The sequence below is a fragment of the Bactrocera tryoni genome, chromosome 3 (genome assembly GCF_016617805.1).
Source record: "Bactrocera tryoni isolate S06 chromosome 3, CSIRO_BtryS06_freeze2, whole genome shotgun sequence".
Lineage (NCBI taxonomy): Eukaryota > Metazoa > Arthropoda > Insecta > Diptera > Tephritidae > Bactrocera > Bactrocera tryoni.
In genome coordinates this window covers 1,993,280-2,009,157 of record NC_052501.1, presented here as the reverse complement: position 1 = coordinate 2,009,157, position 15,878 = coordinate 1,993,280, and the positions used below count along the sequence as shown (strand labels likewise).

At 35.5% G+C, this 15,878-nt stretch overlaps 2 protein-coding genes across 12 annotated transcripts in view; one reads left to right on the top strand and one right to left on the bottom strand.

Moving 5' to 3' along the window:
* LOC120770954 (serine/threonine-protein kinase N) overlaps positions 1–8,770 on the top strand; it is a 64,916-nt gene extending 56,146 nt beyond the window's left edge. For 8 of the 11 annotated variants that reach the window (XM_040098675.1, XM_040098674.1, XM_040098673.1 and 5 more), the window contains 7 exons: positions 4,814–5,185; positions 6,729–7,346; positions 7,415–7,604; positions 7,672–7,853; positions 7,922–8,029; positions 8,102–8,242; positions 8,307–8,770. In XM_040098675.1, coding sequence (XP_039954609.1) covers positions 4,814–5,185; positions 6,729–7,346; positions 7,415–7,604; positions 7,672–7,853; positions 7,922–8,029; positions 8,102–8,242; positions 8,307–8,450 — 1,755 coding nt within the window. In that variant the 3' untranslated portion in view covers positions 8,451–8,770. The remainder of the gene's footprint in view (positions 1–4,813; positions 5,186–6,728; positions 7,347–7,414; positions 7,605–7,671; positions 7,854–7,921; positions 8,030–8,101; positions 8,243–8,306) is intronic. The other 3 variants (XM_040098679.1, XM_040098676.1, XM_040098678.1) reach the window with 1 other exon arrangement.
* A 4,336-nt stretch (positions 8,771–13,106) lies between these two features.
* On the bottom strand, positions 13,107–14,442 carry LOC120770957. Its single transcript, XM_040098685.1, has 4 exons — positions 14,248–14,442; positions 14,064–14,145; positions 13,835–13,997; positions 13,107–13,721 (listed from the first exon to the last, which is right to left on the bottom strand). The coding sequence occupies exons 1-4, from the start codon at positions 14,335–14,337 to the stop codon at positions 13,640–13,642; spliced, it is 417 nt and encodes a 138-aa protein (XP_039954619.1). The 5' UTR covers positions 14,338–14,442; the 3' UTR covers positions 13,107–13,639.
* Between the last annotated feature and the right edge of the window lie 1,436 nt (positions 14,443–15,878).

The window sequence follows — 15,878 nt, the reverse complement described above, 5'->3', positions numbered from 1 at the left end:
GTGATGCTAAAACCGTTTCCGTCAAACTAATTCTTATTTTTAAATATTTTTTTTTGTAATGACAAAATATAGAACATAGTGAAGATATTAGAAGCCTTAAATTGAATCAATATAAATATACATATATACATAGGTACATCATGCTTGTATATAAGTAGTCACAAGGCGATCTTTCATTAGGATTCAAACGGCAAAAAGACTCAAATGACATCTGCGAAACTCTTGGATTTTGTACATGGAATACCATATAATAAATTTCATTCGGATTTTTTTTTGCATGTAATTTTTTTTTGCGAATTTAATGCCGTTAAAAAAATATTGGGTAGTCGAAGAAGTCTTTTCGTATTTTGTCAATAGATGTCGTGGCAGTCGTATATCTCCAGTGTTAGCAGATACATTGTGTCATACCATTTAGTGTTGGAAAGATGAGATTTTAAGCTTCATTTATGTAAATAAAAAAGGTAAATTCGGGGAAGTTGAAAAAAAGTAACAACTGTTCAAAAACGAGTGAAAATAATGAAGAATTTTGCTATATTTTGAAATTTTTGTATAAAAAAGGGAAGAATGTCACGGAAGCCACCAATGAAATTTGTGAAGTTTACGGAGATGATGCTGTATCAGTTCGTGTAGCACAACAACGGTCCGCTCGCTTCCGTTCTTGAAATTTCGATGTGAAAGATGCACTTTGCTCTGGTCGACCTATCGTTGAAAAAGTCGATGAAATTATGGAAAGGATTGACTAGGACCGTCACATAAACAGCCATGACATTGCTAAGAAACTTAACATTCATCATCAAACGGTTTTGAACCATTTAAAAAAGGCTGGCTGCAAAAAGAAGCTCGATGTTTGGGTATCACATGAATTTCCTGTGAATAATTCAATGGACCGAATGAACATGTGTGATTCTTTCCTGAAAGAAATGAAATCGACCCATTTCTGAAGCGAATGGTAACAGGAGACGAAAAGTGGATCAAATACGACAATAATGGTCCAATCGTGGTGAAGCTCAACAAATGGTCGCAAAGCCACGATTGACGCCTCGAAAGGTTGTGCTGAGTGTTTGGTGTGATTGAAAAGGAATTATCCACTATGAGTTACTACAGCCAGGTCGAACGATTGATTCTACATTTTACTGTTAACAACTTATAAGAATAAAGCAAACAACCGAAGAAAACGGACAGAACTGATCAACAGAAAGGACTTCGTTTTCCATCAGGACAACGCTAGACCACACACATCTTTGATGACTCGTCAAAAACTGGGAGAGCTGGGAAGTTTTATACATCCAACATTTAGCCCTGATCTTGCACCATCGAAATACCATTTGTTTTCGGCCAATGCAGAACTTCCTTAAGGGGCTATACCAGTGTGACGCATGAAAAATTAGGCGATTTTCGTGAATTTTTTTAAAAGAAAGTACTAGATTGAATGTTTCGACGTTCTATGGACGTAATAAAGTATATTTTTAGCTATATTAAAAAAAAAAAATTTGCAAAAATATTGAAAAATAACGGAGTAATGTGCTGTCTGCGGAAGTGCAAAAAAAAAAAAATGCCTCAACTGCTAGCATGATTCCGGTCGATTGAGTAGCTGAAACAAAAAAATTCAAAATGTTTATCAAACTTAAATATATTTTCTATACAATGGACTACGATCTTTGAAAAATATCAAAAATTACGAAAATTGCGCCATTTTGAAAAAAAAAAATCTTTTTTTGCGAAAAAAATTGTCGTTTTTTTAATGCCAAATTGACAATTTTCAGCCAATCAAAAAGATCGTAGTCTATTGTATAGCAAATGTATTCAACTATATCCAGTTTTAATTTGAAGTCGATCGGTTAATTTCTCGTTGAGTTATAATGTCAGCAAATTTGCAAAATGTCGTTTCGAGAAAAACGCGTTTAAAGTTTCACTTATATATGTTTGCACCTCTGAGCGGTCGCTATTTAGAACGCTGCCATTCAAAAACTATTTAAAATACGACCTCGCCGATTTCACAGGATATTTTTGAATATATAAGCTATCGAAAAAAGCAAAAAAAAAAATTTTTTTTTTTGAAAGTGTCACACTGGTATAGCCCCTTAATGGAGTAAAGTTGGCTTCAAGAGAAGCCTGTGAAAATTACTTGTCGCAGTTTTTCGCCGAGAAATCAGAAAAGTTTTACACTGATGGAATAATGCCTCTAGCGGGAAAATAGCAAAAAGTGGTCAACCAAAATGGTACATATTTTTTTTTTAAGTTCATTATAAATTAAAAAAAAATAAGTTGAGGTTTGATTAGAAATACGAAAAGACTTTTTCGACTACCATATTTTTATCTAGAATGCTGTTTAAATTAAAATCGCTAAGTAAAACAAAAGTCGCTCCAAAAAGCGACAAAAGTCGCTCCATAAACATCATACTTGTCGGATGCAGTTTCTTAAGGCTTTTTATACTAGAAACTAGAAATGAACAAAATATTGCACTAGATCAAGCGTGCAACTCTTACTCTCTTTAATACAGTTTCCAGACATACATATGTACATACATACTAGCATTTTACACACCGCGATACGTAACTTCGGGTTTTTCGATCACCAAATACGTCACAATTAATGCCACAACCACACCCACGCCTTGTCAGTCTTCAGTCTTTTGTTTTTATGTTGCTCTTAATTGTTTATGACACTGTTTAAAAATAACGAATGCAAATAATAAAAAATATTTATACGTCGGTTGAGAAAGTCTTCGAATCGTCAATATTCAGGTGTGAAGATTTCGTGTCCACTTAATTTATATTCAATGCGCCAATGTCAAAATTGTTGGAATCGGCGTTTTGCGCTATGAAATCGCTCAAAGATCATATACAAAATATACTAAGTATAGTGCAGTCAATGCTGTGACGACAGCGCATGAATCGGCGACCACCGTTCGCCCACTAGCTCAAAGCTACAGGCGGCAACAGCACTCTGGCCAACAAAAAAGTGAAATTATTTTTAAATCATATAAATTTATAATATTTGTTGCTGTTTTAAATGGCGTTCTTAATTAAAAAAAATATTTTTTCGTTTTAATAATTAATACATGCGAGCTCCCTATTTTCATGAAACTTGTATACATTTAACTCATTTCAAAGGCAGTCTGCGCCTTATGAGGTACGTGTGCCTATCCGAAAAAGACGAAATATTACTTTTTTCTTGTTTGGGCATTTAAAAACAAATATTTAGGTATATGTATATGTATGTGCTTTTCGTTTATGTGCGACATTTTGAAATGAGAAGTTAAAGAGAGACGGGTCAAAATAACACTTGAACGCAAAAAACAAAGTGGCCTTCAAAGGAGATTTTTTAGATATTTTCAAAACAACCAACTTTCTTCCGCAAATGATTAATTTAGAAAGCAAGAAAATACGGGCATCTTAAGTTTGACAGCTAATTCTTGGCATTGTTTGAGAAATTGCTTCGGTGAATTTAATTTTAATTTATTTAATTTTAAATATGTAATTTCATAGAAAAATCCATATTTTCAATGTAGTACTTTTGAAATTTGTGACTGAGTCACTACACCCATACTACATGTGAGTACACTTATTTTTATTGTTATCAAGGAACCAACTCACATCTACTTTAGGGCTAAAACATTTACCTAAATCGATTTAGTGCTCAAATCAGGAGCATCTCCACTTAAATGCACAACACTGTAGTTTATTTATTATAATAACCGCCTCCACTTTTATGCCGCTCTTCTACGGCGCTCGTGTGTTAATTCTCTTTCTTTTTTTTACCGCTTCTATGTAGTCAAGATTCCCCTGTGACAAAAGCCTGTTGAGTGAAGAAGTTCGATTGGCGGTGGCGTTTGTCGCTCTGCTTTAGTTCTTCAAGATCACGGTCGTTAACAGTACAGTGTACGAGATTCTTCGCACGTCGTTTGTAGAATCTCCGTGTTTTGTTGAATTTTTCGCAAAACACAAATATTTTTTTTTGTTTCGCAATCCATAGCGGCATACATTTAGGCGCCTCTCTCACTAATTAGTTCGTGGCTTTTTCTTTTGCCTTTCGTCGCGGCAATTTGGTCGTGTCTTTGGTTCACTAATGTGCCGTCTGTGATTGTTAGCAATTGGGAATGCTGGACATGTTGCCAACCCTTCAATTGGTTGCAAGCGTCGTTAAGCAGCTGTGCACCTCCCAATTGCAGCAGTATCAAGGCAATTCCAAGTCGAACAACAAACTGCTGAAGTTCAAACGATCAGCTTTAACATCAGCGGCCGCCCTCCTCTGCCCAACAGTCTATGCAGCTCACGCGCCGCCAGCTTTATTGCAGGCATCCGCTGTAGGTTGCACTTTTTTTTCTCCCACACCCACACAAGCTATGTCCCATATGTGTGTGTGTGTGTAAAAATTGTGATTAAAATAAAATTACTAATAAAGCAAACTTAGAAGGCTAGTACCAAAACAGTTATAAAAAAAAAACATGTAAATTATTAATAAATTAGCGAGGTGCTCTCCATTAAAGGTGCTAAACTACGTAATTACACGTTTTGTTGTATTTGTGTGTTTATGTTTTTGTTGTTTATAAAAATTCTTGTGGCCATATTTGATATTTTCGTCACCGCTCTTCGCACCCATTCAACGTGTCTTCACCGTTTTGTGTTCCTATATGTTCAGCTGTTCTGTTCTTCTGTACACGTGTGTGTGTCTGTGTGTGCTTATTGTTGTATATCTTGGCATTATTCATGCAGATTTTAAGCTCAGCAAAGCAAAAACAAATGCCGCAAAGTGAAAAACGCTTAATTTTTCTTTCGCCTCTTGTATTCTGTGCATTTATACCGTTCGCAGGCGCATATCAATGTTGTACACATAACAATTGAACCTTTAACAACAACATCAACTACAACAACAACATCAACTACAACAACAACAACAATATATCCAACAACAACAACAACCATAACAACAACAAAAAGCATACACATTGCCGATAGTAAACAGAATGAGATTAACACTTCGCCAACAACAACTACATCGGCGACACTGACTGATAATGAAATCGAAACCGAAATCGAACTTGAAACGAAGAGTCTAAGCGATTGCTTGGAATCGAATAATAGTTCACCTCGAACTGAATCAGTTACAGTGACGGAAGTGTACGACTACACAATTGAGAGTGAGAAATTAGGAACGAAATGTGCTAATGAAAAATCAGTACAGGTAAAGTGATCACTCGGAAACACACATATGTACATACATACATACAACCACCTGTAAGCGTCGTCTAGTGTTCGACACTCCACATTTTGACTGCAGTAACTTAAACTTAAACCGCGCCTTGATTGTGTTAAATTAGTATTTCAAAGGCTTGTGGAATCCCACACAAGTAGTCCCTGGATTGTAGATTTTGCGTGAGTTTCCACCGCGTCTACCTCGAAAAAGTGGGTCCTTATCCCAAGATTTCATATCGCGAAGGACGCCCGGTTTAAATGTCTTTCTTCGTTTAATTTCATGTTCTTTGAACATTTGATGAAACTGGTTAAGTGGGTATTCTAGTCTAGAGGCGCGAATTTCGAGCATTTTTTGGCAATGATACATACACAAAATTAATTTCAAAATTTTTTTTCCATTGAGTAATGTGTCCATGAGTAGAGGAGAAAAGGCCGTGTCCGCTATCTCAAGAAGGTGAACAAAAACAACAAAAAACAAAATTTTTCATAAAATAGTGCCTTCTCTAAAGTAAAGGTTAACTTTTTCACTAATTTTTTAACTTTATAGAATTTTTAAAAATTAAAAATTGCGAGAGAGAGAGAGATGTTTAAAGAACATACATGCCATATCTTAAGTAAATCGGCTGATTAGAACTTGAAATTTTGTGGCAACAGCAAAATCAACACTAAAAAGGTTATAATATTGGAAATAATTTGAATTTAAAAAGATTTTTTTGGTGAGATATTTTAAACATGTAAATTATCGAATTATGAAAAAAATTATAAATTTTCGATTTTTTTTAATTTCTAGACTAAATACCCTCTTAAATAAGTTTGCACCTGCCTTTCAAAATCGGTAATATTTCTAGCGGTAGCATCAAGAAAAGACGCCTACGTCCACAAAGTAGCCAAATTGTTTCGGTTCGGTTGTACTGGAAAGTTTCGGCATTTAAAACTGAGTTGTGGGCGCTAAAGTTTATGTAAAGGAACAATGTTTTAGATTCTTCAAATTCGATATTTAATTAAATATATATATACATATATATAATAAAAAAAAACTTTCTGGTCCATCAAGATACCAACTACACGCATTCCTACAACTAAGTTGTTTTTATGGAAGCATATTAGATAACTTCGTTTTATGACTAAATTCGAAGTGGAGTATCAATGAAAGCATTAACACGAAATATAAACTTAATTTATTTTAGAAAATGTAGTACTTTACGAATTCGCTGTGTACTTAAAATTAACTGTTATATATATTTTTTTACTAGTAAAGCAAAAAAACTGCAAGCTTCAAAATTTTGTATGCCTTTGACGCACTGCGCTGCCTTAGAAAGCTCTATAAATATTTACATGTGCCTTAAAGATTGACAAGTAGGCAGCTTTCAGCTTCGCTGTTGTGTTACAATGTTCTATATATAATATTTACATTTTTAAATGATCTTTAGTTATTAAACGAAAGCATTAGGTACCTTTGAGCGTATTTGAAATTACGCAAATATTTCGTTTCTAATCCAAAGCATGTACTAATGATGATTCGTACCTTTTAGATTATACCACAATTTGGCAATTTATCAGTCAACAGCAACAGCAACAATAATCAACAACAAAAGCAATATGTGCCCGACTCACCGATTGTACAGGAGCCGCCAACACCCACCGTCTACGGACAGGCTGCGGTGCAGACGCCGCATTTCCCACAGGCAGCACAGCGTCAAGGCTACGCATCGCCACCTGCATCTGCTGCCTACCAGCAGCAACCCATCTACCAGAATCAGTACGAGCTCAATGCGGCTGCCATGCCGCCGCCGTCAGCCGTGGGCACAGGCGGACGTCGTAATGTGGCACGCGGTTTACAGTATCGTGACTCTGCTTACGAGTCACGCCGCCAATCGCAAGCCATCGGTGGCGGCAGTGTGCCGCCAGGCATGCTGTCCATTGACAAGTTCCGGTTGCTGAGCGTGCTGGGTCGCGGACACTTTGGCAAGGTCATATTGTCGCAGTTGCGCAGCACCAACCAATATTATGCCATCAAGGCGCTGAAGAAGGGCGATATTATAGCACGCGACGAGGTTGAATCGCTGCTGAGTGAGAAGCGCATCTTCGAGGTAGCCAATGCGATGCGTCATCCATTTCTGGTCAATTTGTACGCGTGTTTCCAGACCGAAGTGAGTTGTTGTTAATTTTTTCTATTTTTTGTTTTTGTAATGTCATTTGTTTGCATTTGGTTTTGTAGCAACACGTTTGCTTTGTTATGGAGTATGCGGCCGGTGGTGACCTCATGATGCACATTCACACCGATGTGTTTTCGGAGCCGCGTGCCGTCTTCTACGCCGCCTGTGTGGTGCTCGGCTTACAGTATTTGCATGAAAACAAAATCATATATCGTGATTTGAAACTGGATAATCTCCTTTTGGACACAGATGGTGAGCACGTGGTCACGTGATGAGCTGCCAAGCAACATGTTCCTTCTAATCCAAATTTCCATTTTAGGTTATGTGAAAATTGCTGATTTCGGTTTGTGCAAGGAGGGCATGGGTTTCGGCGACCGGACGGGCACTTTCTGTGGCACACCAGAATTTTTGGCGCCAGAAGTGCTCACAGAGACGTCATACACACGCGCCGTCGACTGGTGGGGTTTGGGCGTACTGATATTCGAAATGCTTGTCGGCGAGGTGAGTGAGCGAATCTTCAAAAAAAAAAAAAATTTTGTGCAATACCTAAAACACTCTATCAATTGCAGTCTCCATTCCCTGGCGATGATGAGGAGGAAGTTTTCGATTCGATCGTTAACGATGAAGTGCGCTACCCGCGATTCTTGTCACTGGAGGCGATAGCCATTATGCGTCGGGTAAATTGAAATTATATTACAATAATACTTACGCAATTATAAACGTGTCTACATCTTTAATGAAAAATTTAGTTATTGCGCAAGAATCCAGAACGGCGATTGGGTTCTTCAGAACGCGATGCGGAGGATGTGAAGAAGCAAGCGTTCTTCCGTTCAATCAGTTGGGATGATTTATTGCTACGTAAGGTGAAGCCGCCTTTTGTGCCGACCATTGTAAGTATCCACCTTAAAATGTGGAAGATAACTATAAAAAATAATCAAAAACTGTTCTTCACAGAACCATCTTGAGGACGTATCGAACTTCGATGAGGAATTCACCTCGGAAAAACCGCAGCTGACGCCTCCAAAGGAGCCAAGGCATTTGACTGACGAAGAGCAACTATTCTTCCACGATTTTACCTACACCGCCGACTGGTGTTGATAACTCGCAAAAGCGCAGCTCAATTGTTTTTAAGATATAGAGGAAAGCAGCTCGTATACGCCAACTTGGGAAGCCGGAACAGTGCGAATGAATTTTCCGCTTTGGTACTGCGAATGTTGGCCGTTTGGACACTTATTATACCGTTTGAAATATTCGATTTTGTGAAATGCTTCGCTCTAACTTGTTCAAATGTTTGGTGTGACCATCGCTGTTTATTGTGTATTAGTTTAAGTAAACAGTAATTTGAATAGAACACATAGCTCGGCTAGATATACAAAACAATATGCATTATTACATAATAAAAGAAGCATGTTATTTAAGAGAAGGTGAAAAATTATTTATAAAGAGAAAACAACAATTATACATACATATACACCTATATTATACGCGAATAAACATATAAAAATATATTAATGATTTATGTAGAGTTCATTAAAACGTAAAAAATCGCGAAATTGAAGTTGGTTTAACTAAAAAAAAGTTTCAATGTTTTAGAAACTCAACTAATTAAGTGAAGATAATTTTTAATGTTTGCCAACAAACAACCGACTAACAAAAGCAGCTATTTGAAAAATGTGCGCCTAAGAAAGTATACAAAATATCGCGAGAAAGTTGAAGAAAACTTTTATGCATTTTTGTTTTTTTTTTTTGCAAAATTTTGTAAAATGGGAGATGAAAGTAGATTTTTAGTAGAAATAAAGATATTGTATTATGTTGAAGTCAAGAAATGTCTGCATGCCTTTAGATTAAGCGAAGTTTAAATTAAGTAAATTGTTGATTTTAACAAAAATTTGGATGCTAAACAAAACTCATTTTACCGTTGCACGTTTTTTACGTCATTTACACAACATAAATGGAAAAGCAAATTGTTTTTGCTAACAGAAAGTAACTGAGTTAGCAATTCTGCGTAGCATCCACAAGCAAAAAATTGTTGTAAATATTTTTTTGTCATTCTTACAACAAGTTTTTCACACATACATGCATATACACAAGCAATAAATACTAAAAAGTAAAGTAAAGCGATAAATACGTATATAAATATACATACTTACACCTATATTCATATTATAAGTATATACAGAGAATATGAACCGAAAATTGAAATGATACGACTACCAAGTCTAATCCACAATCTAATCTTATATGTAAGGTTGCGCTTTCTGAATTTATAATGCAGTTAAAACAAACAGTTAACGGAAAATAAGTTTCCGATTTAAAGAGTTCTATAAAAATTTGCTCAAACCCTAAGCATAGATTGTACCTTTGGTGATAAGGAGTTGCAATTTCAAATCATGTTTTTGTTATTTTTGAAAATTATATAAATTTAAATTTTGAATTAATTTCTTTTTGAAACTAAAGGTGCGTTGAATTAAACGTCGCCCAAGTATAATAACAAAAGTCCAAATTTTGTCTTATTTGCTGTTGGTTTTCAAATACTTTGTATACATACATACATAGTTGTACAACAAAACGGATTATTGTAAAATTTAGTGAACTGATCGAACACACCTTTGCTTGCTTTAAGCTATTTGGCGTATCTTTGCTTGCACATGCATGATAATAACTGTATTCATCATCTGTTTGTAATCGCATTATTTAGAATTATTGTTTATAATATACATTTTCCCTATTAGTTATTACTTTGTTTTTGAGTAATTTTAGTTTCTTATTTTAATTATGCTTAAACACTTATCAATGAAAATATTAATTTCAATTGTAATAAATACGTATTAAATTAACTCGTTTTTTTCGATAAATCATGTGTGGAAGTTGTTGTAGCGCTGAAAAGTATTATCCAAAATTGACTGCCGAGTTGACAGTTCTTCAGCTGTTTGACAGTACTTAAATTACATGTCCTTCAAGTGTTTATAAACACATAGGAGGGTATGCAATTTGAAAACTCGGATATAAATATACCTATATATAGGAATCGGAATAGCAAAATCTATAGACATGACCTGACTGTGAGCACTGAATTAAAACAAAAACACGTGCAAATGCAAATAAACATATTTATTCTCACAAAGTTAAAATTCTTCATACAAGGTGTTTAGAAAATGCGTTAATAGGGTATGTTCCACCACGTACTATTCAAATCTTTGCATGCTTCGGTGGGTACATTGCGAAAGTGATAACCGGTGATAGCCCTATTCGCTCCCCAGTTTGTTAACTTGCCAGCGGCATCATAGAATTTCACCAACAACCAGAATTCGGTAGGACGCAGTGAATTTGCCAAGTTGCCATATGAAATGACTAGGTGCCAACCTACGTGGCCGTCAGTTTCAGTTACATAGTTGCGTATCAAGCCCTCTACATCGAACCAACCCCGTTGTGGTGCTCGTATGCTATTACCAGCCACCAGCAGTTTTCGATTAATCATAGGACTTTGTGGCACAAAATTATACGCCTGCAGTGTACCACCTAAAGAAGGGGCCAATAGATGACCAGCTTCATCGTTTTCGTCCTGTTCCAATTTTCGTACATGCTCACGTACGGCTTGAGATTCTGGCGGCTTATCGCTCGTCAAATGCTTCTGATATATTTCAGCATTCATTGCCACAGTTAAGTCAATTGTTGCACCTTTCTTTAACTTCGAATAGGACTTGATGGCAGATTTGCGATCATTAACCTTTACTGTTACATAGTAGTCATCTTTCATGATATCGGCTATGTAATCGTTGATGAAATTGAAGTCAGTGCAGGCCTCACTGGAGCCACCATAGTTCATTACTCTCTCTATTCGGGGATATAAAGGACCGCATTTCAGTTTTGATTCCTCGCTACAATATGATTGTGGATTGACTAGAATCGGACAGAAAGGTGGAGTTTGTTTTACTTTTCGTATTACATAATTTTTATCATTCAAAAAATACATGAATTGAACGCCATCGATTGTAAAGGGAAGCGACACATGGTAATAATCTTCCCATAGACCTACAGCATGCACACTTCCCATTTTGCCACTTGGTTTGAATTCTTGTATGAACCAATCCTTTTTAGATTGGTTCAAGCCATAATAGTATTGCTTGCCGTGCATAGAAAATGGGTAATAAAGTAGAGGTTTCTTTCTACATTGTCCATTTACGATCTCCTTACCCATTTTACCACCGCTGATTACTTCCCTTGTGGACCATCTAGCAGTATCGGTTAAGTAAATAAATTGCCTACCTTGAATTGAAAATGGAAATCCAAGGGTGTAGTATTTTTTCCATTTTCCGTTATCAGTCTGCTTACCTACGGTTCCAACTGATGTCAATTGTTTCATGTACCAATTTTGAGATGAAACAGTCAGTACAAAATATTCACGATTAACATTAACTGGGAATATAAGATTGGGTGATGAATCCCAATATCCACTGGATGTCTCTTTACCCAAGCGTCCGCCTGTTAAAATTTGCTGTATAAACCAATAATTCGTTTTGGTAATGGCGTATACATATTGCTTGCCTTGAATATTGTAAGAGAATCCCTTATTATAACTATATACGAATTTCCCTTTGTCCGTATACGGACCCAATGTTCCATCCTTTAGTAATTCCTTGATGAACCAATAATACCCACCCAATGCGAAGAAATAAGTTTTACCATCCATTTTGAGTTCAAGGAATATTTCGTACTTTTCCGAATAGGAACCGTTCTCGGTTTCATTACTGATCGTCACTCCAATACAACCGACTTTAGCTATCGCTGTAATAGCATATAAGAACAACAACAACATTTTATGATACCACCAAGGAGTTATTTGAGTTTTGACCTTCCTGTAGTTTGAAAATAAATTAATTTTGTTACTACTTTAGCAGAGCAGAGTTTCACATTCGCTTTTAATAACTTCGTTATCAAGCAGCTAACGGTACCGTCATCACATTGCACGTAAATCTTATTACAAATTGTTGGAAAAGTGTCGTTTTCAGCTAAACTTTCGGAAAGGAGCAAAATAACGTCGTTTTGCTTTTGTAAAGAAGGCGCACAAAACGTTTTTAAGTTTTCGAATTGCAAATTTATTTTAAGAATTAATTTCAACTTGTTGGCGCTGTAGCTGTTCAACCGTTCTGGTGGAATAATGAGATAATGTTTGGGACCGTAACGAATATTAAGTTCGTAAAAAAAATCATAATTAATTGTAATGGAATTTAAATGTATTCGATAAAGCTAATCGATTTTTTTCGTCGATAAATAAATTAATGTAAAGAAAAATCATATGAAGTTCTATGAATATTTGCTCAAAACAAACATATTTAGTGTACCAGTTTTATTTATTTTTGAACATTAAAGGTACAGTTATTTAAATATAGTTGGCGAACAATTTAACTGTTCGAAATTATTTCTTAATTTCATTTAACTACTTTTTATGAACTTAGTTATTCTTTTTTAACACGTAAATCATATCATAGTCATATTAGTCCACTCCAAGGCCAAATTTTCCGTTACAAAAATGGCGGACAACACCCATGCTTAAATCAGCAAGGATATGTATAAATTTCATTAATTGCTAAATGTTTTCTCTAACTTTTTAAATATTTAGTGTTAAAAAGGGGGAAATTAATTTGATATTACAATGTTATAATATTATAATTACGTGCCTGATTGCATATGAATGAAAAACCTCACACAAAGTGTATTTAAAAGTGCTAAATATTATATGAAACCCTTAAAAAATAAATTTCAAATTCATATTTAGTAAGAACAGTAACTCCAATAAAGCCATTAATATTTTGCAAGGTCAGACCCTATATATAGAAATACATATATACATATATAAAAAATAATAATAAAACATATTTTTACACTAAGATCATAAAAGTATTAATTAAAAAATATCATAACAACAAAAGAATTAATAAATAAATGATTGTGAAGTTATAAACATTACAAATGCTTCATTTAAATTGTGAAAAAAGCAAATCAAATTTTCATATACTATATAGTTATTGCGTATTAATAAATCTAAAAGAAGTGATTCATTTTAACACCAAAAGTAATGCGCGTTTTATTTATAAATAAGCATATCAGGAAGAGTTCCTCCCGGGCTAGGAGTTCTTCTTTCTTCAGATTTTTCAATAAAAATTCGTTACAATCATCTCCGGGGTCCGCTTTTCTTCTACAGGCCTGCATACATTCAATGTTGGCAAGACGTTACCGTTAACGGTTTTCTTATTATTTTGCACAACTGTACGTGGATGTGTGTTATTCTATTTTTTGATTATCCCCAAAGATATTTGGTAATACAAAATATTTGATGATGTATCGCAAACGGCAAGTGTAATGTAAGCACTGAAATATTAAGTTAACGTTAGGATCATATTTTATTATTCCAATAATATTTTGCTTATTTTAATTAAAATATGCCGCATAAAAACAGAAATTGTGAAAAAGCGGTTACTTACCATTTTGTCAGACATTTCTGAATATTTTCAATATCGAGTAGGTTTAACGGTTGACTTGACAGCAGAGGAATAAATGCTATAAAAGCGTCGTCACGTTGCCCTTGTAAATAAACCAAGTTCAATTCAGAATCGTAGCATTTTTCCAAATTCGTTATCCGCCTATCTATTAAAACAATATTTACATTATGGTCATTTCTTATTGGATTGAAAATCCATTGAGCAAATTTACCACATTGCAAGTCCAAAAACACTCGGGCGCCCAATGCGCATTTCACTTGGTCCTTGCTGCCTAGAACTTGGAAATCTCGCAGCTGTGAAATATAAACAAAACATAAACAGTTTGAGAGGCTTTGCTTCCTCGGTCGATAAAGCTGTGATTAAGAAGAGCTGTCGAATTCGTGGCTACCACTCACCGTGTCAACAAAATTCATCGCAAATCTAGCTTTTGTTTCAGTTGAATTAACAAAAATATATAGGAGTCCAAATGACAGCTGCAATTCCATGAGCTAAACCTTATTCCGAAAGCTGCAACATCAAACTTGAATTATAGAATAACAATTTATCACAGAGCATTTTTCGACAAGTAAAATAGCTTTTACTTCACTTTGCACTGCTATGCCGACGATAAGCGTTGCCAGTGCGTGCTGCTGGTCATAAAATGTACTTGCACAATGCGATTATTAAACAATTAATTGTAAAAAATCGACTTACTTAATTTTTTCATTATTATTTAGAGAAAAGTAGCAGGTTTTTGTTGTTTTAATGGCAATGATTTATAAAAAGCAATTTATGAATGGCAAACTCAGGTGTATGGAAATGACGAATTGAGTCGATTTCATCATGCCCGTCTGTCTGTCTTTATAAGCACACTCAATCCCTCAGAGATATTTGTCTGAAGTATTGCGCATATCATTTTCTCTCCAATAAAGTGTCACACCCTTAAATAGTAAATGGAAGGTGAAAATAAATTTTTATTGCCAAAACAAAAAAAAATCGATCAACTTGAGTAGAAATAGCTGAAAGCTTTTCTTATAACTTCTACCCTTTGAAGAATCATTCCTAATTTCACTTCCTTTCTTAGAAAATCTTTCTATAAACATCTTACCGTTTAAAAAATACTAGTGAAGGTGTGAGTCAAGGAGGGATGGATATTTCCCCTTCTTTGGCTCGCCTTCAAATCGATGTTTTTTGGCAACCCAGAGGATACTTGACCTAATACGGGAAGTCGTGAGATGCTTCAGTCATATGTAAAAGAAACGTTTCTTGGCACAACCATGAGGATGGCGATCAGTTTCCTCCCTTGCGTGAACTTCTACACATGACTTCATCCTCCTATTCACCATACGCCGAATCTTTGAAAAGACCTGTGAAAAGAGAATCGACTTCGACCACCACCTCTTCGATCTCCGCTTTGAAAGCTGTTTTTGCTTCGAAAGGTTAAGAAAGGGCATGGGTGATAAGCCCATCGTACTGTAGTAAGTATGTATGTATGTTTTAATACTACTTATAAATAAAATTGGAATATTTTGTGGCTTCGTCTCGCCCGTTTTTACTTCTCTTTATACATTTATGAATGCTGTGGTCGCTGCCACTATTTTTACTGTTAACATGGCTTCAACAAAAATACAACAGTCTAAAAATAAAGCAGCCCCAGATCGGATGATAAGTACATCGGTATAACAATACCATAAATATTGGTAGTCGGTCCAACAACTTGCAACCAATTGCGTGCGCAACCGCAGTTGCACTTGAACTTGCGAAGCCATGCAGATAATTAAGAACATTACAACAGTTCCAGCCGCATTACGCCAATAACACAAGCAATTTAAAACAATTTTCCAACGCTAGGCCAAGTTGAAAATAGGTATGTCCAATGGAGGCAGACTTAGGCATTGGTATGAATGTGCGTTGCGCAATGGCACGTACGCTCATTACCGATTTCGCGAATAGCCGCTGCTGCAACAAAGGCAACAAACAGGCGACCGCAGTAATAAGCAAAACTTCTGCGACCATTCACTTTTTGCGATTCGTCTTCCACATTCGA

Excerpts from the sequence above, each read along its gene's own strand:
- LOC120770957 (XM_040098685.1), bottom strand. The coding sequence starts at position 14,337 with ATGGAATTGCAGCTGTCATTTGGACTCCTATATATTTTTGTTAATTCA. Across the intron at positions 13,998-14,063 it reads GTTTTTGGACTTGCAATGTG|ATAGGCGGATAACGAATTTG; the intron begins GTAAATTTGCTC and ends TTGTTTTAATAG. Across the intron at positions 13,722-13,834 it reads CAGAAATGTCTGACAAAATG|TGCTTACATTACACTTGCCG; the intron begins GTAAGTAACCGC and ends TTAATATTTCAG.